This window comes from Drosophila subpulchrella, chromosome X (assembly GCF_014743375.2).
Source record: "Drosophila subpulchrella strain 33 F10 #4 breed RU33 chromosome X, RU_Dsub_v1.1 Primary Assembly, whole genome shotgun sequence".
Classification (NCBI taxonomy): Eukaryota; Metazoa; Arthropoda; class Insecta; order Diptera; family Drosophilidae; genus Drosophila; species Drosophila subpulchrella.
Genome location: NC_050613.1, coordinates 27,692,596 through 27,716,089, shown reverse-complemented (window position 1 = coordinate 27,716,089; position 23,494 = coordinate 27,692,596). Strand labels below are relative to the sequence as shown.

The window sequence follows — 23,494 nt, the reverse complement described above, 5'->3', positions numbered from 1 at the left end:
TTCGGGGACAAGGACTCCTGCAGAAGTCCAGTCATCATCAATTCCATCATCTCTGGGGCATTTTAATGCGTTCCCCAGCGCGCTGATTATTATGAAATGTTGTCGCTGTTGTCATTATTATTGCTGAAATCATCGGACCACTTCTCAGTCCCTATATTTTCTGTTTTTTCTGGTTTTCTGGGTTGTTCTCCTTATCGCGGTTGCATCGTCATCGGGTGTCTTGCAGTTCCCATCGTCGGAGGGTAAACAAGACAGAGGGAACTCTGGCCTGAAACGCTTCGGTGGCCTTTTGTAGCCTGTTCCGCTGTCTGAACTGGCTCCTTCTTTCCTCGTAGCCCGCATTCCGTACTCGCCCTATCCCTATCCCTATCCCTAACCATATATATATATCGCATCCCTTTTTCCTGCCCTTCGTCTGGCCTGGCTATCAACTTTAGCACCTTTCGCTGGTATCCGTCGCGTTTCGTTTCGTTTCTTATCTGGGTGTTGTAGCTACATAAATGCTTCCACCTTGGAAGAGTCGGAGGGACCATCAAGGCAAGAGATGCCATCATTAACAACATCAGCATCGGCTTTAACATACCCTTAAAGCTGGTCAAGGCAATAAATGAGTGCTTAAGTTGTGCACCTTCATGAACGCTTGAGCCTCTCTCCGCGCTTCTCAAAAGTTATAGCTAAGCAATAGTTGCACATCTTCTTTTACAGCGATTACGCATCTTTTCAAACATAGAGCCCAAGCTCTGTTAAAGTCTGCCTTTGACAATAAATATATATCTACATTCGAAACGAATGCCAAATAATTGCAACTCCCATGTGCCACCTAATTTGCACTTTAATCAAGTGGAAAGGCACGTCATAAACGCCACATTAAAGTTTCCATTTGACCATCGAGAAACACGGTTAAATTTGCACAATTAAAAATGTAGGCAGAGTAAGAAAACCCATTAATTTTTTCCTGTAAAAATTCATCACTGCATTCCTGCAAAAATTCTTTATGCCAGAGGGTAAGTCCCGCTTCGATCACATTCACTCAATCCCCACCACTATCCTAGTTATTTCTGTAGCGCTTTGCCAATTTATACGAGACGATCCACTGATCACTTTATAAGTAAGTATATCATCATTTAAACATTGTCCACAGATGGCGAGGGGCGGTCAGAATCAGAATCAGAATGGTAGATGCGACTTTGTCTCTGTCATCTCGGCTCGGACATGTCTCGTTTTTACCGTTTTCGGTGTCTGGGGAATGCCAAAAATGTTGTGTGGATCTCTCCGAGAATGAGGAGCTCTGGAATGGAGATGGAGATGGAGATGGAAGGGTGTTGGTGGCGGTGGCGAGAACAGAGAACCGAGAATCGAGACCCGAGAGCCTGAGAGCGTTTTGTACAGTTTTGTTGGCCGGGGTAAAAAGGAGCTGGAAGTGGGGGCTGCCATCTCGTTCTGGTCATTTATATTGTGGAGTTTCTTTCAATCCCCCCAGCTCCCAGTTCCAGCTCCCATCTTCCAGCTCCATGTGCATGTGTCAAGTGGACTTGTTTAATAATTTATGATGAGGCCAAAAACGTAGATCGTGCGTTGCGCATTGCCGGCCATTAATCATGGCCAAGAAGGCAGGAGGCATGGCCAGTTGAATTGGTGGTGGGGGGATGGAATGGGGCTGGGGAAACGGGACAGTTGGCTGCTGTAGTAAAAGTTCAATTACCCGCCAAATCAAAATTCAATCTGCTTGGCGAAGAGCAAAAATAAAGCAGGAAAAAGCGGACACAAAAACAAACAAAACGGCACGGCAAGAGCGGACCACAGTAGTCCGGGTGGGGAATGGATTGGGTATGGTATCGTATGGTGTGGTATGGATTGGAGTATGGAGTATGGAGTATGGAGTATGGAGTACGTAGTGTAGAGTGCAGCAGGGACCATCCTGGATATTGACTGTGTATACTGTAGACTGCAATGTGGCAAAATCAAAAATTCCAAACGCATACGCCAGACAACCATGAAGTGGAGGAGCCAAACTGAGCTGAGAAGACGACCAGGAAAGCCAAAAGCGAGTCATGTCATGATGGCGGGTGGATTGTGGATGGATGCGAACGACTGATGGACGGACCGATTGGAGGGAGGATTGAGGTTTCGGGGGATCCTACATCCAGGGGCACACGGAGCTCGCAGAGAGGCCACTTAGCCACGCCACAGATCAGATGACGGCCCAAGACGCGACCAGGATAACAGACGGCGCACACAAACAAAAAAAAAAATTGAAAAAAAAAAACGAAGGAAAGAAAAAAATCACCAAATCGAAGCCGAAAACAAAACCCGAGCCCAAAAGCCTGGGAGCAAAACCAATAAAGGCAGGCCAACACGTTTCGGGAATACTCTGCCCGCTCAGTCAATTCAAAGTGATCAGTTACGACTAACCAAAACTTGTGGATTTAATTGCTAGTAAAGCATAAGAAAGAGAAATAAAAATATCATGTTTTAAAGATTATACTTATATGAAATTTAAGGTCAAGATTGTATTTAAGGAAACCATTTTAAATTATTAAAGCTTAACTGAAAGGTAACCCAAAACGATATGATTTCACTGTACTATATGATAGTACTTATAAGAAAAATATGATTATATATAATACAAATATTTTATTTTAGGTAAATCTCAAGTTATTAAGGTTAGGTACATTTCGATAGATTACTTTTGCAAGACCTAAAAGTAACCTAAAAGATATGATATCTGGTTAAGTGAGTATTTAAGCGAAGCGCTTCCTGATCATATCTATATCTGGTGGACTCCCCCGATATGCAGATATGGCAAACCAACCAAACCAAAGTCCCTGACAAAGTTGATGGACACCCCCCTGCCGGGGAGGGGGGATTTGAAAGCGGAAAGCATCCCGAGGAACGAGTATCGCGGGTTTTTAGCCTCCATGCGTGAGTAGTTACCCATCCATCTATCCTCCTCCCCAAAAACCCCTTTTCCCCCACCCTTCCTCTTCGGCGGCCTTAACCCCCGCTCGACCATGCCCATGTGCGTTGGAGCTGCCACGTAGTAGGTGCAAGCATAAGCGCTACTAATCTGCTACTCAGTGGCGTATCAGGCTAAAGGCAGCAGTCGAGGCATGCCACCAAACAAAACCAACAAGCAAACAAACAAACGGATGAGCCAGTCGGCAAGAGTGGAGAGTGGAGAGCGCAGAGTGGAGAGTGGAGAGCGGGGCGACAGGTCGTGTGAGTGATCAGACAGCCGCAGATTACGTATACGAAGCGTTGGAGGAACGGAACTGCCCACTTGGCTAGCTTCTAGCCAGTTCAATGGTCGCTAACCAAAATATCGAAATGAATTTTAAATGGTTTAAAGATTCTTTTAAAAGATGTATCCAAGTAATAAAGCGTTCAGATTATAGTATAAATAAATTAATATCATTGATTAATGTTAAAGTGATAATGAAAAATGCAATTTTTCAAAATGATATGGAATTATGGAATACCCAACCATATTATATTTTCCCATGCCCATGTATCCAAGTAATAGAGCATTTAGATTATAGTATAATCATATATAATTGATTAATGTTAAATTGATAATGAAAAATGCAATTTTTCTAAATGATAAGGAACCATATAATCTTTTCCCAAGCCCAATTTCGACTGCCTGAGCTAGCTAGTTGCCAAAAGAGCCAGCTGTCAGCTCTGGCGTGGAAAAAAGCTTGAAGAAAAGGGTGGAGAGTTGGGGAAATAGAGACGGGGACGCTTAACTTTCTGACTTTTGACTGCGGCTTCTGTGGCTGCTCCTACTGGATGCTGATGCAGCAAAAGTCGAGGGGTCGGGATGGGATGGGGAAACACAAAAATACAAATGCCCACTTTTCCTCCTTGGGATGCTGCCTTTCTTATGGCAGCCATCTCGTGCTCCAAGCTCCCAGCTCCCAGCTCCAACTACCCGTCTTTGATGCCGGGGAATCTGCTGCTTAAAAAGTCCGCTCAGGTTTTGTCTGTGCCGCAGTCGAAGCAGCAGCCTTCATTTGTTATTCAAAAGTTTCTTGCTCTGCACTCCGTACTCCTGTGCCTGGGCCTGTGCCTTTATTTATTTATTTTATTTGCCTGATTTCATTTCATTTTGTTTCATTCCATCTCGTTTCATGCCTCACGTACGCAGTCAGTGTCCGAAAAGACTGGCTTGATTTTTTCGCATATTCTTTTCCCTAGTTTTGTGCTTAAAGACCAGCCAAAGCAGCAAAGTGCATCCAATTTTGGACACCGAAATTCCCCAAAAACGTCCCCGGAATTTTCGGCATTAAGATGACGTTGAAAAAAGAGTGGGAATGCCAGGAGGGAATGTCGAAATAAAACAAATTAACCAAAATGAGAGGCCATTGACAAAGAAAAAAAAAACAAAATGCATATAAATGTTTTGACTTAATGGGTCCGAATTAAAGATCATTATCATAAGAAGCTTTTGTAATGATTTCACTAAAATCATCCCTTTTTTCGTTTTTTTTTTGTGCTCACACGCTGTACTTCCTTTTTGCATCCCTACAAAATGCTTTTCAGAACTCGCGTGTTACAATTTATTGAAAAGCAAATCCCTTGCCATTTTAAATTCAAATTTTTACCGGCACAAAATTGGATTAAAATATTTATACAACAGCGTACGCAAAAACCTTTTAATAAGTTTTATCTTCATAGAAATGATGTGGCAGGTTCAGCTGCCACTAAGAATAATATATACACACGCAAGTATATATTTGATATCATTTGCGGGAATTGTTTGATAAGCATTTTCACCATAAACAAAGGAAAAAAAGCAACCGGAAAATTTATGAGCAAACCAAAATTTTGTTTGAAATCATTTTTATTTCTAGTTTTGTTTTTGTAACTCTGCTACACACACAATTTATGGCGAGCAGTTTGTGGTATTTATTTTAAAACAGATATTGCACTTTATGTTTTTATTTATAAGCCCAGATAAACAATGGCATTGACAAGTCAAAAAAAAAAAATAATGCATATAAAAATAAGCTTTTTCGTGATATTTCTGGATCGCACTTTTTGTGCGCAGATTATTTTTGCAGTTTCCGAAGAAGCTGCTTCCGTAAAGAGATAATAATGCAAAACAAATTCCAAATAAAAACTGGGGGCAAAAAAAATAAATATACCCACCCCATAATGCTGGCTAAATATGTGTAAACACTAATTATGTTAATTATACTTTTTTGCCTTTGCCTTTGCCAGCAATTATGCTAATTGTATTTTCAATTATTATACGCTTATTTATTATTATTTCTCAGCGTGCCTGCCGTTGTTGCTGCCGATGATTAAAATTATACAAAATGAGACTCGATTTATGAAAAAAACAGTGGGGATCATACAAAACGATGAAAAAACTACGAGTTGCTGGTGTTAAAATGCCAACAAAAATTATGCTGCCTGAATTTTAAGAAGACTTTGTTATTTTTTTTTATACTCAGCCATTCGTTTGCAGCCAAAATGAAATTGATTTTGCCTTACAGAAATGGCAGTCTGGACATATAATTACACCCACATACAAGCGCGAACCCGCTGGCAGACATAATGTATTCACACATATTCATTAAATAATTATGTCCATAATTAAAAACGAAGCGAAAGGAACGGAGAAGCTTCGTCTGGATTTAACCCGCACAACCCCTGAAAGTTTCTCCCTTACTTTGTTTTTCACACTTTCGCATAGTTTTTTCCAACTTTTCCACATAATTATATGACCAGATTAAATGTCTATTAACTTATGATTTCGGAAAATGTTTCTAAAGTGGTGGTAGTGGAAATTAAATAATAAAATGCAAACGAAGAGCAAAGTAGAAAAAATTATATTTAATGTATACGTTTTTTCATCCGTTTGCCAGCAAATTTACATTTTTATAAGTTCAGATAACGGCACTTCTGCTTAAATATTTTTTATGTAGTCACACCATGCTAAAATAAAATGTATAATGCTATTAGTTAATTACTAATTGCCAAATGTAGTTATATTTTTTTATTAAATAATGCTTTAAGCTTATTTAATTAGTAAACCAGGTTTTGGACCTGTGAAGTTTTTGTTCATAGATATTATACTATTGAATATAAATTTTATTAAAGCTTTGTGATAATATGGTGAATACTGTTTTTGTCCAATTTCAGGGGCTGATTCATTGGTGAATAAATATTTTTAATTTTTGATTTCTTTATGATAAGCTTTCCCCCGACTTTAAGGGGTTATGGTGTTTATTAGCGCCACCTGGCATGTGTTAAACGGCAACAGCTGCCGGCGATCTATAGACCTTGTTTATATGGACCGAAACCGACAGCAGTTCATAATTGCCCCCAGGACCAGTCCATTTCCATCAATCACCCCCAATGCATCTGTTTTATCTTTTTCAGGCTTCCTCTACATATTTTTTCCCCATTTTCTGTTGTTTTTAGTATTATTTTTTAATTTGCCCTGCCAGTGCCATCTTGAAAGTGAAAAAAATAAGTGACGCCTTCGCCTGGCATTTGTTTAATTAAAGTGATGACCTCTCCCTGCGCCGACTGCGTCCCGCGGCGGCTGAGTGAAAAAATCAGAAGCCGCTGGCATTATTTAAAATGCAACGCAATGCGGCGCTCGAAATGCAATCAATGTGAATTAAATTCCCCAACTGGGACCAGCACAAAGCTTTCCGTGGAGGCGGGGCCGGGAAAAGCCGGGAAAAAGTCGGGGAAAAGCCGGGCAAAATCCGAGGAAAGTTGGGGGGTGCCTGGAATCAGAGTCACAATCTGAATCTGAATCCGAATGCGAGTCTGAATCCGAATCCGAATCCGGCGCAGGTCAGGTCAGGGATTGGGGTCAGTGTTCAGCAGTTCGGCCGCAAATATTTTATCCAAACTCCGTCAGTGCAAAAAAATCGAGAGAAAAAATATAAATATATATGTAAAGAGTGAAAAAAAAAAACGGAAAACAAAACCAACAGCTGGGTAAAATCAGGGAAAATTTAATTGAGCGTAAAATATTTCAGATGTGGGGTAGGCTGGGCAAAAATGCACATTCAAGGTGTTTCTGCAAAATGCTTTGTCAATGTTATCTCTGCTCTGCTCCTGGCATTTGTTTATGCCATAAATAATTTGTAAATCGGCAAACTTCAACCTTTTTTCATCCTCATCTTCAATTTTAAACTGGCCCGAGCGGATTAAATCCTCATGCTGAATTATTAAATGCATAAATAAGCGTTGGAATTATGTATATTTTTCTCAATACTTAATTGTTTGCTTCTGTCAAATGTCAAAACATTTCAAGTGCTAATCCCTATTTTTTATGTGGAAAATTCTGCTATTGTGGAAAAGTAGATCAATTGAACTTAATTCAATTGGCCAATTCGCAATGTAAAATCGTAATAAGCTTGAGCTTTGATATTCAAGTAAATATATGTTACATCCCTTTTTTTTGAGCCCATTTAAGATGTACCTTCAATTTTCATATTTCATTGCCTTCCATTTCCCGTTTAAAGAAGTGATATAGAAGCATTCTTTTTAAGGCAATAATTGAACTTAATTTAATTTGCCAATTTACAATGTAAAATTTTAATAAGATTGAGCTTTGATATTTAAATATTTATTTATTATTTTTCCTTATCCCTTTTTTTGAGCACATTCAAGATGTACCTACAATTTTAATATTTCATTCCCTTCCATTGCCCGTTTAAAGAAGTGATATAGAAGCATTCTTTTTAAAGCAATAATTGAACTTGATTAAATTTGCCAATTTACAAAGTAAAATCTGAATAAGATTGAGCTTTGATATTTAAATATTTATTTTTCCTTCTCCCATTTTTTAAGCACATTCAAGTTGTACCTACAATTTTAATATTTCATTCCCTTCCATTGCCCATTTAAAGAAGTGAAATAAAAGCATTCTTTTTCAATTGCTTTCACTTATTGTTTTGTTGCTTTGATTTTTTTCCTGTACTTTGTTTTGTTTTCTTGGTCACGCAATTAATTTCTGCACGCAAAGTTTTTGTTGGCTGTGTGAAACAATAGCCTTGAACGCCCATCGCCGCCCACCTCCGCCCCCTTTGGCCACACCCCTTTTTCCGGGGGAGTAGTACTAGGCATTGTCTTGAAAATCTGAGTTTTCCTTAGCCCTTCGGTTTTCCTTTACCCCCAACTGCCGTGTGATCGTTATTATTAGAAAAGTTTTATGCACAATATTTTTCTTGTTCCTTTTGATGGTTGGTACTCTGGGGCTCCTCTGCTTTGTCTCGGCTACTTGTTGTTGCCGTGCTTTGTTTGCCCCTTCCCCATCTTGACCAGCCACCCACTGCCACCCCCTGCCACCCACCTTAACCTCCTCCGCCAGTGCTTAACCCTCGACTGCCAGCCATCATACATCGTTTATGTTACGTGACTTGTTTGCCAGATGAATGCAAAATAACAGACCCCGAAGGAATCGGAAAAATCGGTTGGGGATGGCGGGAAAACTCTCACACAGAGAGACACATGTGTGCTGTAGGTTGGAAAAACAGCGGAAAAATCAACAAAGAACATAAAAAAAGAAAAACAGCAAAGCAAGCCGAAAAAAAAATATAAAGCAGAAGAAAACAAAAACATAGGAAAGAGATAATGAGACTAAATTAAGCGATGGCCTACGGGAGAAAGTGAAGAAATGGGGTGGAGAAAGGTGACCAACACGCCAAGGATTCAGCCACTTTGTCACACTAATAAAAAACTACTTCAATATTTTATATCGTTTTTTTAACGATATATATTAGTTTCAAATAGCTTTCGAATTTCAGTATTTCGTATTTTTCGAAAATCCTAAAAAGATTTCTTTTTAAGAACTATTAATGGAGAATTTCCTTAAATTTACAAAAATATAAGAAGCAATTTGATTTGAAAATTTAGTTTATAAATTCCTACAATTTTTTTTCTGTGCATTTTTCATACTTTCCAGTTTCTTCGGGATTTTCTCCACTTTTCCATCTGCCTTTTTTACCAACCCCAGCATTACCACCCAACTTTTAATGTAAACTTTTTCGCTGTCTCCGTATCCTTCGCCTTAATCATTTTACTATATCGATTCCTGTTATTGTTGCTGCTGCCGCCGCTTGTTGTTGCTTTTAATGCATATTAAACAGATGTAAAAATTTACACTTCAATTACAACAACTTAAGCGTGAAGTACAACAACAGCTGGAAAGGATATCCCAGCAAAAACAACAAAGGGAAAAGGTTGAGAAGTGTAAATGATGCTGCAAGGAAAATCACAATTTAAAACGAAAGACAACAGAACAACAAGGTAAATGAAGGAAAATGGGAGAGTTGAAATAACACAACATATTGGAGTTAAGTAAATGGAAGAAAGGGAGAAATATTTAAATATACTTTTTAGGACCGGAATTATAATGGTTTTTGGACCTAAAGCTATAATGATTTTATTATAGATCATTACTGCTATTACGGATATTATAACTGCGGATATTATTATTAGGACATTACTAAAAAGAGAAAAATATTATTGTATTATTATTATTATAATGGTCTTTGCAATAATGACTCATGGATAAAGGTTTCATTGATATTATCATCAGTATTTGCCATCATTGGTTAAATACTCTTAGTATCCTTGGAAAATTACTAAAAACAGGAACAAACTATTGTATTATCATTATTACAATGGTCCTTGCAATAATGACTCATGGATCAAAAGTTATTGATATCATCATCAGTATTAGTCAATCTTTGTAAAATAGCTAAAGTCTGGAAGTTATGTTTATTTTATTATCGGTATTAGTCCTTAAAGATTAAATAATAACAGATTCTTAGGAACTTACCAAAAGATGAAAAATATTATTATTAAATCCCCATATTAAACATAAATACATTAAGAATCGTTTTTCAATATAGTATTTTAAACAGGTTGGTAGGTACTATTATCATCAATTTCCGGTACCAATTTCGTAACAACTGTCTGAACAAAATGTACAACACCCTGTGGAAGATGAGGGGCATCAAAAAGGATCTCCGACTTGTAAGTTGTTTTTGTTGAGGCTAAAATTACAAGTAATTGAACCTCGAGTTGATGCTCTGGTGCCTTTTTCCGTTTTGCTTTTTTTTTTTTTTTTGAGAACATGTGTGCGGCATCGGTGGAAAAGAAAAACAAAAACAACAATACAAAATCGGGAAACGCTGGGAAAAAGGGAAGGAGGTGTAACAGCAGGATGCAAACCCTAAAAGAGCAAGAGATACAGATACCGAACAAGGTTTCACGGGAAAAGGGAGCTCTGTAGTCCAGGGGCGTGGTAAATTGCGATAAAGCGAGAAAAATATCGAAGACTATGGTACAAAAAAGGTATACGTACATATACATAATAAAGAAGAACGAGTGGTAGCTGGGGATTTCTCCGCACATTTTTAGCACAAAATGTTTCGCTTATCGATCAATCGATCATACTTAGCCGGGACATAAACCAGCTGTCACTTCCTCGCTCGTTCACCCTCATTTAACGGTAATCCGTAAACCCCAGCCCCGACACGACACGCCCACTTTGATGGGCGAAATGAGATCAGCCAAAAGGTGTTCGTGCTCCCAGCCCAGATTTGTTCAGAAATACGAGAGGGATCCCGACACGGAAAACATTTTCGGTTCGGTTTCGTGTCAAAATATTTGGTGAGGTATGGAGGTACTGCGGTAAATAGGGGATGACCTCAGATCATAAAATATTGTATGGTTTTTCAGGATATAAATTAAACACTAGTCTCATTTGAGTGGATTTTCCTGTGCGTTGATTCTTTGTTTCTAGGCGATAGCTTTATATATATAGATCTAACGAATTTAGATTCTAATAAAAATATTTCAAAAAGGCAACTTCCCATTTTTCATTTACTTTAAGTTACCAAGTTCCTAAGACTATACACACAAAATGTTCCTCTTTAATATGCAAAATTGTTCCTTTGAACTCTGAAAGTATTTGGCAATAGTTAAGCCGGAAATGTCGGTTAAAGAATTCTGGTTCTGGTCAATAAATTGAAGTGGTTTTTCGTTTCTGATAGGCCCCTCTTACTCCACTCCCCTCCCACACCATCAAAAGGATAAGACGCCACGTCTACAGCATAAATTCAACTTATTTCTCACAGATTTCAAAGTAAATATGCAAAATATTTCTTAGTACCACATTAATGCATCAGCCAAAGGGAGTGGGCAGAGGCGTCGAGCAGAAGGGGGGCCTGCGTTCTGGTTTTCTGGGGTGTGACTCGCTTGGCTGGGCTACATCACTCATACCCAGCCAAATGTGGGCGAGATAGCTCAGGAAGCGGCTAAAAACATACAAAAAAAATTAAACAAAAAATGAAGAAAAAGTCAAGCTCCCAAGAACATATCTTTGAATACCCTTAACTTTTTATACACAAATAAATGATATAATAATTCTGTTTTAAATTTTTTTTATAAGAAATCATAGCAAAACCAGTAATATTGTAATCTTTATGGAAAAATCCATTAGTTTTAGAGGATACTCTTCCAAAATATGATTACAAAAATCATAAATATCTGGGTTCTACAACTTCTATACCAAATTGTAATACGCTCTTTCAGGGCAAAGATAAAGAAACAAAGAAAAAAAAAACCGAAAGAGCGACACGATATGGGAAGAAATAAAGAAGAATGGGGGTTTCCACAAGTCGGCGAGCTATGCGAAAAACGTGCAACAAACTATGCGTTCGTCTCGCTCTAACTGCTGGCTTTTGGGTATCGCCTTAACCCCTCGCCGCCCGCTTAACCCCAGGACTGCTGGGGCCAAGCTTAAATGTTGGCGGCATGTCATGGAAATAACATTAAAAACACATTAAAACCGCGAGTTTCTGGCCAGTCGTCGACAACAACAGAAACAACAAACAAAAGCTAAGCGATGTGAGAAGCCCAGAGATATACGTATAATACCCACACTCGACTGTTGAAAATGGGAGTATCTGTGCACAAGGCGAAGCGACAAAGATGCGTTTCTTCCTCTTGGTCTGCTGTTGATTTATCCCTCCAAAAAGCTGAAAAAAAAGTATAAAAACCCCCAAAGAAAGTAATGCACACTGGGGAGACTGGAATGGGGCACGAAAATAAGGACGATACCAACTGGCAACAGGCCCAAAGTGGGGATTTGGATAAGCAGACGGCATCAACTGATGCCAATTTTCAAGCGCGGTTTGATATTTTCATAATAAACATTAAGTGCATTTGCTTTCTGAATTTAGGGATGTTATTACTCACAATATTTCATATATGGGATATACAAATTTTCAATGAGACTTATACCCTATCATCTATTTATTTTTTAATAACTTTTTTTAGTGTTCCCAGTTCCTTAACAAGTTATTCCTCTGAACTCTTGAATATATTTGTTTTATAAATTATCTGAATTCGAGTTTTCTATATGAGCTATTGCATTTTTTATGAAGTTTTTCCATTTTCTTATATACCAAAAATTCCTACATTTCTGTTTTTTTTTCAACCTAATTGTTTTATAATTCTAATATATAATATATCCGAAATCGAACTGTTTTCGAAACAATTGTGACACTAATGAGTTCCGTAAAAAAAATATGGATGCCCAGAAATAAAATGGGGTGTTTAACCCCAAAAAGAGAGCACAACAAAAAAAAGGAACCTGTGTGAATGCATTCTGGTAACAAAAACTCGAGTTACTTTTGTAAAACATATCTGACAAAAAAGCTGAAAAGCCCAGTTCCTACCATAATTTTTTTTTTTTTGCTTAAGTCCCAACGTACCTGAAAAAAAGGTAATACAGTTATAAATACACCACAGCTACATAATTATTAATATGGTAAGATGGCAACACCAAATTGCTTCCGTTTCAGTGACCCGCTAATCGTCAGAAAAGCAATTAAGATGATTTCCAGGTGGGGGCGAGATTCGTGATTCGTAAACGTGGCTCGTAATTTGAGATTCGAGATCAGGGAACTACGCTGCTCCACAATTAATTCAGGCCGCCCTGACGGGGCGAATCGAATCGATTTGCCTATAGTTAATGCTAACTATATGTTTGGCCGTCACGCCTCATTAACTGCCCCCTGTCAGCGCCAATAAATGGAGGGAATTGTAAATTTACAACACGTAATATTAACGAAATTCTCGTTAATAATTTCCAAATAGCCGCCATCAGCAGGGGCAGAAATGAACAATTTTGTTTGCCAATCACACATCAATGAATTATCATTAACAAACCGAAAATGGGCGGGGAAAATCACAATGATAATTGAGGTTAACCCCAAATATGCCCTTCCTACGAGTGATTCAAAAAGAAAATCCCAAATTAATGGAATTACGGCTTGCTTTTTGGCCTTATTTGCTGTTTTAATCCGTTTTAGTAATTATTGTTTCAGGATTACATTGCAATTTGCGGAATATGGGTATTTAAACACATTTAACAAACATCTAAGCCGGCAAAAGTGATGACCTAATGACAACTTAAATGTGTGCAGAAGATAAACAGAGAAAGCAAATATAAGTGACACACGACTTGACTGAAACCCTAACCCCTAACCCCTTAAATTCAATTTATGACCACTTTAAGCTGAAAAAATATAAATAAAAATAGAAAAAATCAAATTCAAATAAGATTAAAAAAGATAAATATTTCTAAAATTATTTACTCATGACTAGACTGCGTCATAGTGTTTTTATCTTTATCAGCGACGCTCTCACACTTCGCTAGGTTGCCTTAACCCTCGTGCAGCACCAGCATATCATCTTGCTTAACCCCTTGCAGCCCCGCGAAACGGCGGGCTCTAATCAATTTGCTTTGAACTCGAAAACTCAATGAATGACTTGCCGCAACAACAAGGAAAGTTGTTCGAATAATATGAATATCATACATTGGCTGCTCCCTATATACATATATTGTTTGTTGGCTTATGATTGATGATGCCATTGATTGATGCATGACGCGCTTTCCTCGCTTTCCTCGCTTTCCTCGCCTTTCCCCGCCGCTTTCCACGCTGACGTCGTTTGTTGCCTTTTAATTGAATTTCCCAACTGCCGAAAATATGCTGAAACTCAACTTTTGCATGCTTATCGGGGTAAAACACGATACCCCAACCCCGATTCCAATCCCAATTCGAATCCTCAAACCCTCCCAGTGAACAAACTTTGTTGAAAATTTATGCGGAACCACAAGGAATTCGCCTCATAATCGTCATCGTGGAAAACATTTTATTGCAACATCATTCGCCGGCTAACCGCAAAGTAAGTGGAAGAAACATTATAATAGTGGAACATACATTTACCCTATAACTATTATCTCTGCCTCTCACTGGCCCTATTTAATAATAAGCCTATATTTATTGATCTCAATTTAATAACTAAATAAATCTTGTAGTTGCCTTCTCCTCTTTGTTTTATAATTTCGCCAATTTGAATCTCAAATCCCCCCATATATTATCTCTGCCTAATTTTAAAAATAATTTTTCATTCTCTTCTTACGCTGCGAGTAATTCTCAGACATCAAGAGCAGAGAAGGAATACAAGAAAAGTGAAAAATGGTTGCCGGAAAAAAATAAAATGCCTAAAAAGTCCTTGAGAATCGCCTTCAATGTCTGTTTTTTATGATGATATAGTACACCCCCGGCAGTCTTCCTCTCGAGGCCATAATAAATCGCTTGGGGCAAATCAAAATTGTTTATAATTGTCATCTTGGTAGTTGGTTTGGGAAGTGACCAAACTAAAACTCCTCACCTCTCATCACCATATTTTTTATTTATTTGGTTTTTTTTTTTGGGTTGATGGGGCGTTGTGGCTGACGACTAATGCGGCACCTTGAAATGGTTTTTATGGTCATGGCGTGCGTTGGGCCATTTCAATTAAACGTCTGCGATGATGATGATGATTGGGGCTAGCCGGGGGAAAATTTGGGCGGGGAGACGGTAGGAAGTCCAAGTAGGAGCCGCACAGAATAGATGGAGTTTTCCCCGACATTTTGGTGCACTGAGAGAAGTCGAAGGGTTTGGTTTTGCCTGATATTGCAAGAGCAAAATTCAATAACTTTCATATAGGGGTATCTCTTATTAACATAATACATAAGAGGTTCAAAGGCAAAGTATTATAATATTTTATACATATCATGTAGGACACCTACACTAACTAACTACAATATATACCTTTTCTGGAGCTTACTAAAAGGAGTAGGTCTTACAAAAATCCAAGCGCACCTGCAAATAAACAAAAATAATGTATAAATTTATGATTGCTGCAGATTGGTAATATTATTAAACGAGAATATACAATTTTTCCAAAGTCAAAAGAAAATCTAATTTTTATATAATGGTTTACCTCGGTGTTTCTAATATTCTTTTGGTTAGTTGCCCTGTTGTGTCGTGGCTATAATCACAGCCACTTTGTCACCCACCCAGTTTCGGCTCACTTCATGTGGGGTCTGGGGTCTGGGGCCTTTCGTAGCCCCCATGGCCCAGCCCCACCGTATTTGGCTTAATGCAGCTGCCACACGCAAGTGGGGCATAAAAACAAAATGTTTTGCGGGGTCTCCCAACTCTAACTATAACTCCCGAATCCGTATCCCAATCCCAAGCCCGAACCCCAATCATCTCGCTCTCCTCTGGCCTGTTTAGGAAGTTGTTTGCTTTCTTCATCAGTCCATGGCCCTCACTCTTTCTATTGCTCTGGCCGGAAATGAAGATGATGCAGCACAAAAACTATGAAATAAATAAACTACATGCCACATCAAGGTGCAAGAGAGGCCAAAGGGGGCAAAAGGAACAGATGTATATACAAAGAAGTGTGTGCATAAATGCCTTCCACTCCACTCCAAACGAAAACTTAGGCCCAACTCGATCCAACAATTTGGCAAACGCGAAATCCCTTTAAAAATAAATACAGCCCCAAGAAAGTTTTGAGATGGGGATTTTGGGGAAGAGACCAAAGCAGAACGTTCCGTAGTGCATGGCTGCCAAATGGAATCGCAGATGAAATCTTCGTTGTTAATCCTTTCGTTATAATGGAAAAATATTGCTTTTATTTGGAGAAATAATAGTTTTGTTATCACTATAATCTTAAATAAATACATTTTTCTATGTATTCTATTTTTTTATAAAATCTTGCCCCTTCATTTGCCTTGCATATATTTTTTTCAACTGGGCAAATTTGCAATTTTCTCAGCTGGACACAAAACAAAAGCACTGAAGACCAAAAGTTAGTTAATGTCATTTGGCATTTCCATGGAGGAAAGCCCTGGAGTTTCCTTCTATGCATTTCGCATGCAATTGTTTTTTTAATGTACATATATATATATATTTAAATTTTAATTATCTCACTTCTTATTGTGCTTGTATGTATTGTGCTTGTGCTTTTCCCCTTGCTCATACATAATAAATTTCATAAAAATAATTTATTTAATTGAAGTTTTGTATGACTTTCAGCAATAACAAAAGTTCTGTTTGTCTTTTGTTTAAAGCGTCAACTCTTCAATTTTTATTTCTTTTTTGCTTTGTTTTTTTTTTAATATTCTTTTGTGTTGAAACAGGAGAGAGCAATAAAAGCAGCTGGTGAAGGAGGAAAAGAAAACTCTGAATGGAATTCCAGCAGCTTTTAAGCTAATTAAGCTAAAATGGAATTATTTTAATATCATCTGGCCTTAAAACATTGGAAATTTAGGCTAACTTAATATTTAATTTAAGGAGAAATTCAATTTATTATTTGGCTAAACGAGCATCTCCCATTTCCACCTTATATTTTTCCACGGCATTCTGTCACAACAACGTTTGTCAGCCGAAAAGTGAAAAAATTAAGTCAACTTCCAGCCAAATTGATGAGGTGCGGTACTTGATGCGCTCCCCAGACACCAAACCACCGTTATTATCTATATGTTTCGACCCCACTTGCGACACCCTTCCATCGAAACTTCCCACTTTTCACCATTAGACTTCACCCAGACACCTTTCACCTTCTACATTTCACAAACAGAGGACAAGGCGACCAAAATGCAGCTCGACTTGGTGGATATCCTATGGGATCGAGTTATAATATATTTTTATATGATAGATTCTAGATGTATATATTTTAAAAAACAAGATGTTAAAAAAAACCCTGATCTACAACTTGAAGGTGAGCTTAAAAACACTCAGAAGAGCACTTTCGTCTTGATATCAAGAACTTTTCTTGTCGAATAAGTGCGAAGACGAAATCTTAATATTTTCCCGTTCTAATTTTTTCTTAGCACCTTTATAGTAACAAAAAAAACAAGATTAAAAAAAACCCTGCTCTAGAACTTGAAGGTGAACTCAAAAACACTCAGAAGAGCAATTTCGTCTTGATATCAAGAACTTTTCTTGTCAAATAAGTGCGAAGACGAAATCTTAATATTTTTCTGTTCTAATTATTTCTTAGCACCTTTATAGTAACTGGACATACCCCTGCTACCCTCTGATTCGCGTTTATAATTAATTAGCACCTGCCCGCTTCGTTTCGCTTGCTGCCAGAAAAAAGCCGAGAAAAAAATTGGGAGTGGAAAGGCGGATGAGTGAATGGCAACGGAGGAAAGTGGAGAGGAAAAGCAGGGTAGACGGTGGCAGAAAAACACCACAAGACTGTGACCGCGTAGGCGTTCTATCTTAATGACCCAGCCCCAACTCCAAAAAAAAAACCCGCCTCTTCATATTTCCCCCCGAGTTTCTGTCGCCTCATTTTCGTGGACAAAAGTGTCATCCAAAATTAATTGCTAAACAAATGTCTAATCTTTGCCATTTAAAAAGCGCATAAATCAAGCGCAAATCAAACACTACAAGATACAACTCACACAGATACAAACGCAGACAGTGACATTTTCAACTTCAGAGGCAAACACATGACAGTTTTTTATGTTTTCTCCATCTGTTTTTTTTTTTTTGTATTTTTTGTCTTTTGGTGAATGGCAAGTGACTCAATTGGGGGCAAGTGGCAGTGGAAATTAAAATGAAACAGAGAAACGGAGAAAAAATATAAGAGATATAGAGCGAATGAGAACAAATTAAAAATTTCTTGGCAAAAGGGATCTGTGTGGTATGGAATTATGCAAAAAGGAAGTGGTAATATTTAAATTAGGGAAACTTAAATAATTAGAAAACCTTTTTAGTCATATATTTTTGATACAACTTTTGAGCTAAGCAAATGTTAAAAATCATATAGCATAAAGAAGGCTTAATGTAGAGAACTTAAGATATTATAATCTGAAAATAATAAGAACACGTCCAACTTTTGAATCAAAAGTTTTAAGTCAAAGCTCTTATCAGAAATAAATTATGGTTGATATGCAGTGGTTTCTTCTTCAAGTCTTTCTATATTGTATAAATTTAAATAAATATATGTATATGTTGTAGACCTCGAAAGTTTAAAATGAAATCTGTGTGCTGTGAGCTGCCTCCGAGTGGCCGAGTTGCCATTAGACAGAAAGCTGGGAAAAGTCCTGGAACTCATTTCCTATGCTCCTTCAGCAGCTCCGCCACCATGTCCCTTGTCCACCACTCGCTTTTCCTTTTCCCCAGGACACTGCCACGCCCCCTTGTCCCCTATGACCGGCCCCTTGCCCTTTTCCTGGTGTGGACTATCATCCATTTATGATTTAGTCCCTTTCTGGTGCCCCTTCTCCCTGCATCTATCTATCTTTGTCTCTTCGAGGGTCTCCCTCTTGCTCGCTTAGGTTGGTTGCATTTTTATTACCAACTTTGTTGTTGCACAGTCAACACCTACTCCCTGAAACAGAGGCGTAGGCGGTACATAAGCAAGGGGGATTAAGGAAATCCAAGATTAAAAAAAAATATAAAAATAATTCATTTTGTATCGATGAAAAGAAAATGCTTTAAAACGTCATAAATAATTTACGTTGAGATTTATAGCTTTTAAGATTTATTATTTGTATTATAATTATTTTTCTTATTCTTATAGCCTTACACTTTGGAAAATCTTTGCTAGCTATTTCTGAATTCTTATACCATTAGCTTTTAGGCTAAAGTCATTTGAATCCCCCTTGATAACCCCACACTGCCTACGTCAGTGAACTCCTAGAACCAAGAACCCCTCTATTTTTTGGTTTCACCCCACTGGAAGTTGCTTTTCCGTTTTATACAATTTTGTACTTTTTCTTTCCCTTTAATTTTTTTCTGTGCCTTTCACTTCGCACTCTTTTTGAGTGCAAAATGTAAATTTTGATGTCACTGGGAAATTCTGTGGCTCTGCTGGTGCTGTGCTGCACTACGGCTGCTTCTTCTTGCTGCTCTATAGGCCATTGACGAGGACACTGTCCAGCATGGTTAAGTTCGTTGGTCCTTACACTACCATACTACCATACTACTATATTCCCCTGCTGCACTTTCTCTTCTACAATTTCATGCTTGACTCGAGTGTGAACTTCCGCTTTCCTCTTTTCCTCTAGCTTCCTGAGTTTTTCATTTTTTTGGCTTTCATCAGTTGACTTGTTCGACGTTTTTCCTGGTTTTTCCCTGCAGTTTTTACGAATTTTTCGAGTTTTTCTTGTTGGTTTTTTTTTTTATGTTGCTTTGAGTCCATTGCAAAAATATTTATTTGGACAATTTTTCATTGGATTGTTGAAGAAGTTGGTTTCGCCTTCTTCTTTTTCCCCCCGCTTGTTTATTCTCACTCTCCCTTTTCGCGCTGTGTAAATTTGCGTGCAGCTGGCGCACAATTTTAACACTCCTTGTGCAAATTTGATGCAGTTCCTTTTATAGGTAGGTATATGTACATGTGTTTGCCAGTGGATAGAGTGCATTGTGTATTTATTTTGAACTATAGTACCTATATAACGATTTTAAAAATATTTTAAAGATTTTAAAAATGCTTAAAATCAATTGTATTTAAGTTGATCTCTGTATAATCGATTACATTAAAAATTTCAAAACTTATTTATCGATTTCTGTATAATTATCGATATTTGTATTTATTATATATCGATACTTTTATGTATAATGTTTATATATTTGAAAGTTTTATTTATTGATATTGTTCTATCATTTTATATGAACCATTTGTGCATTAAAAAGTATCCTCAAAACAATTTGCATGTTAAAAATGGTATATGTATATATTTTTTAAAGGTACATTTCGAATTTCTACCTTTTAGGTAGCCACTGGCCGCGTGTTAGAGGTGAGTGATTTTTGGGTGGCAACTCAAGTGGGCTGGGTGGGCCGACGGTGTTGGCCACAATTAAACTTTACGACTGCAATTTTCAGGGAATTTTTTCTAGCCGCCCCCGCCTCGCACTTCTCTCGCATGCAACTTCTTCGTTGTGTTTGGGAAAAGTTTTGTAAAATTTAAAGCGTTTGTTCGGTGGGGATAATATATTTTTTTATATTCAACAGTGGAGCCAAGAACTTGCGGGAGTGTTTCGCCTAGGCCCCTCCGACCACCGAGTTTTTGGGTTGTAAAAATGAACCTCTGGCGGCGACGTAGTCAACAAAAACCCAGCAGGTCGGTGGAAGAGTTCTGGGGATCCAAGACAAAGGGATGAGCTGCTGGCTGCGAGACAAACGGATGGAAAGTCTCTAAGTGAGTTCCCTTCGCGGGCTGGGGGATTGGGACTACTTTTTCCCGCTCTAATGGAATGCGGAAGAGTGAATGGCCACGGAGTTGCGGAGTTGCGGCGTTGATGCTGGGAAAAAGCCCATCAAAAATGGCACTACCATATTTTAAAGGGCCTTCAGCGGCTGGAATCTGCGGAAATTAATTAACGATAAAGAATGTAAATACGCGCGTGTTGACTACGAAATGACCGTAACCGCATTTATTGGCCATTTGCATTTTACACATTTATTTATTTAGTAGGTTGACTTATAAAAAAATGCAATAAGAAAGATTGCCATCAGCAACATATTTTTAATATTATGGCAAAGAAAAATATATTAAACCGATTTTATATTAATATAAGGACCAATTTTTTATGGCAAAGAAAAAAATATATTAAAAACGATTTTATATTAATATTGGGCCCAACTTTGTAATTAAAAAGCTGTGTGAAAATAAGGTAAATTAAAACTTTTAAAAGTCTTCATCTTTTGGGTCTTTAGTGGAAACCTCTTTTTTCTTTCATTGCTTTCAGTTCACATTTCTTCGCTTCCACATCCGCAGTTCGTCGCGCAAAAAAAGAATTGGCATCTAATCCAAATTGATTGAATCATTTGCAACATCCGCTTCCAGCTCCGTTTTTCCATCCGCCTCCGATTTTCCTGCTCCCTTTTAACCCCTGGAAAGTCCTTCGCTTATGTTTCCTTCTAACCCTTTTCCGAAGCAAGTCCTTTTTGGTTTTTGCCTTGGCTTTTCGACACTAGTTTTGTTTGTCGCCCGAAGCTTAATTAGACCGCAAAGTTAAGGCGAACTTTTGGCCAAACAAAAAAGTGTGAGGGTGTGTCTTACACAGAGGAAATAGTATATAGAGATCTATACAACTTAGTATTTACTAAGTATACAAAACTATTATCAAGAGCGTGTTCTACCTTTTCAAATCATGAAAGCACTTATTATATTTAGCTTTGAAAAAATATATTATTTTGTTAAATGTAAGCTGTAATTTTGAACCTTTAAAATAAGATATATGTATATTACTAAAGGGCTTCTAGCATTTACTAGCTGGTATTACCTATTGTCCATAACATTTTCATGATTTAAACTAATTCGTGTCATAAAACCATATAAAATGTTATTATTTTATATAACTTTGGCTATTGACAGAATGATGATACATTTTTCTGTGTGAAGGATGATAATACCGCCTCCATCTCATTGATATTTGATTACGGGGCCATTTGGCCCGTGAGACAATGAGACTTTTGTCAGTAAGACCGTTAAAGGTTCTCCCTGGGATTTGTTCTTTTTCCGCTTCCCTCCTTATCCACCTCCTTTCTCCTGTCTCCTTTCTCCACAGCCTCGGTTCTTTCTTTCCATTCTTCTCCTTTGGCGGCTGCTTGACATTTGATGTTCGGTTTCAGCCCTGCGGGGGGGTGTAAGGTCTTTGGGAGGTGGCTGAGAACGCTGAGGAGGAGGAAACTGCGCGGTTCCAGCCTCAAATTTCAATGAGCATTGAGCCACTTAAGCGGTGAGCAAAGGTCGCTGGCTGCGGGGCTCCGGCTCCGTGGGTTACTGTCATTCGATATTTGCCTAAAAGTAGCTCAGGTAGTCCCGAGTCCGGGTTACTGGGCCCAGGAACCATTGCGAGGGAGGCACAAGATAAACGCACAGATAAATATGTTTTATGGATGTATACAGACAGAGAAATAATTACACGTATTTGCCTTTGTTATAAACCATTTTCAATGTAAGCTTTATTTTTCATGGTTTGGATTTAAAAAAAATTCGATTGGAAGATTTTGGAAATTGCTTTCATGGTAGAATCTTGTATTTGAAACAATAGTAATATAATAGTAATATAGGGCATTATTTTTCATGGAGCAGACCTAAAAAAAATGGATTGGAAAATTTTGGAAATTGCGTTCATGGTAGTATCTTGTAATTGATACAATAGTAGTACAAATAGGGCACAATTTTTAAGGTACTTTTTCTATATTTTATGTTCTTGTTACCAACAGAAAATATTTTAACTTTACACATTTTCTAAAAAAAAATTGATAACTACTTTTTGCTTTTTAAACCAAACATTAAGTACCGCAAAAAAATATCGTGTTCCGATGGTAACGCCTTTCTCCGAGTGTAAAAGCAGTTAATGAAGCATTAAGGATGTCAGGGAGAAAAATTCAGGGCCAGGAAAGGGACTGGACTTGGAGAAATAAGAAGAGTGTTACTTTGTCTCTGGGCCTCGCCTAGAAGCGGAAATTGCGCTAAGTGCCCCGACACGCAAAATAAACATTGCCCACATTTGCCACTCTTTCTCCGTTTCTCGCTCTCTTTCTCGCCCCCTTTCTTACTTTAATAATACTCTCCTAATTCCCGCCATTTTCTAGTGGTATATATATAATTTTTGTTATTTTTTAAAAAACCTTTTTTTGTATTTTTGCGGGTGCAACACACTCTCAAGTAGTCGAAGTGAGTCAGTGCAGTTGGCAGAGGGTTTCCCACAGTGCTCCCCCATTTATTTTTTGTTTACTGGCGAGAAGGGTTCCCCAGTGTCGGGCAATAACCCCTTTTTGGTGGGGGCGCAAAAAAAATCAACAGCAAAAACAACAGCAAAATTGTAACCCCATCAAACCGACCTGGGGTGCAAAAAATTATTGTCCAAAGGAAGCTGAAGCTGTATTTAAATGTTTCGGAAGTTTCAGTACCCTTTAAGGGAAATTAGGATCAGTTATCAGATACAAGTTATTGTAAGGGATACAATATTTAAAATAAAATATACGTAATGATCAGGTTCGTTTCCAGTTTTTATTCACAATAATTAAATTACAATTAAAATAAACGGTTATGAACCGGTTAAGTATCGGTTATGAATCGGTTTTGAATTGGTTATGGCCAATTTCGACTCCGTTTTCTCAGAACCCCCGGCAAAAATACCGT

The 23,494-nt window shown here is 37.9% G+C and overlaps 1 protein-coding gene across 1 annotated transcript in view; it reads right to left on the bottom strand.

Moving 5' to 3' along the window:
* Positions 1–23,494, bottom strand: part of LOC119555972 — a 79,880-nt gene that overhangs the window by 36,141 nt on the left and 20,245 nt on the right. Inside the window, exon 3 of the mRNA XM_037867700.1 lies at positions 15,147–15,197. Within this exon, the coding sequence (XP_037723628.1) occupies positions 15,147–15,197 (51 nt within the window). The remainder of the gene's footprint in view (positions 1–15,146; positions 15,198–23,494) is intronic.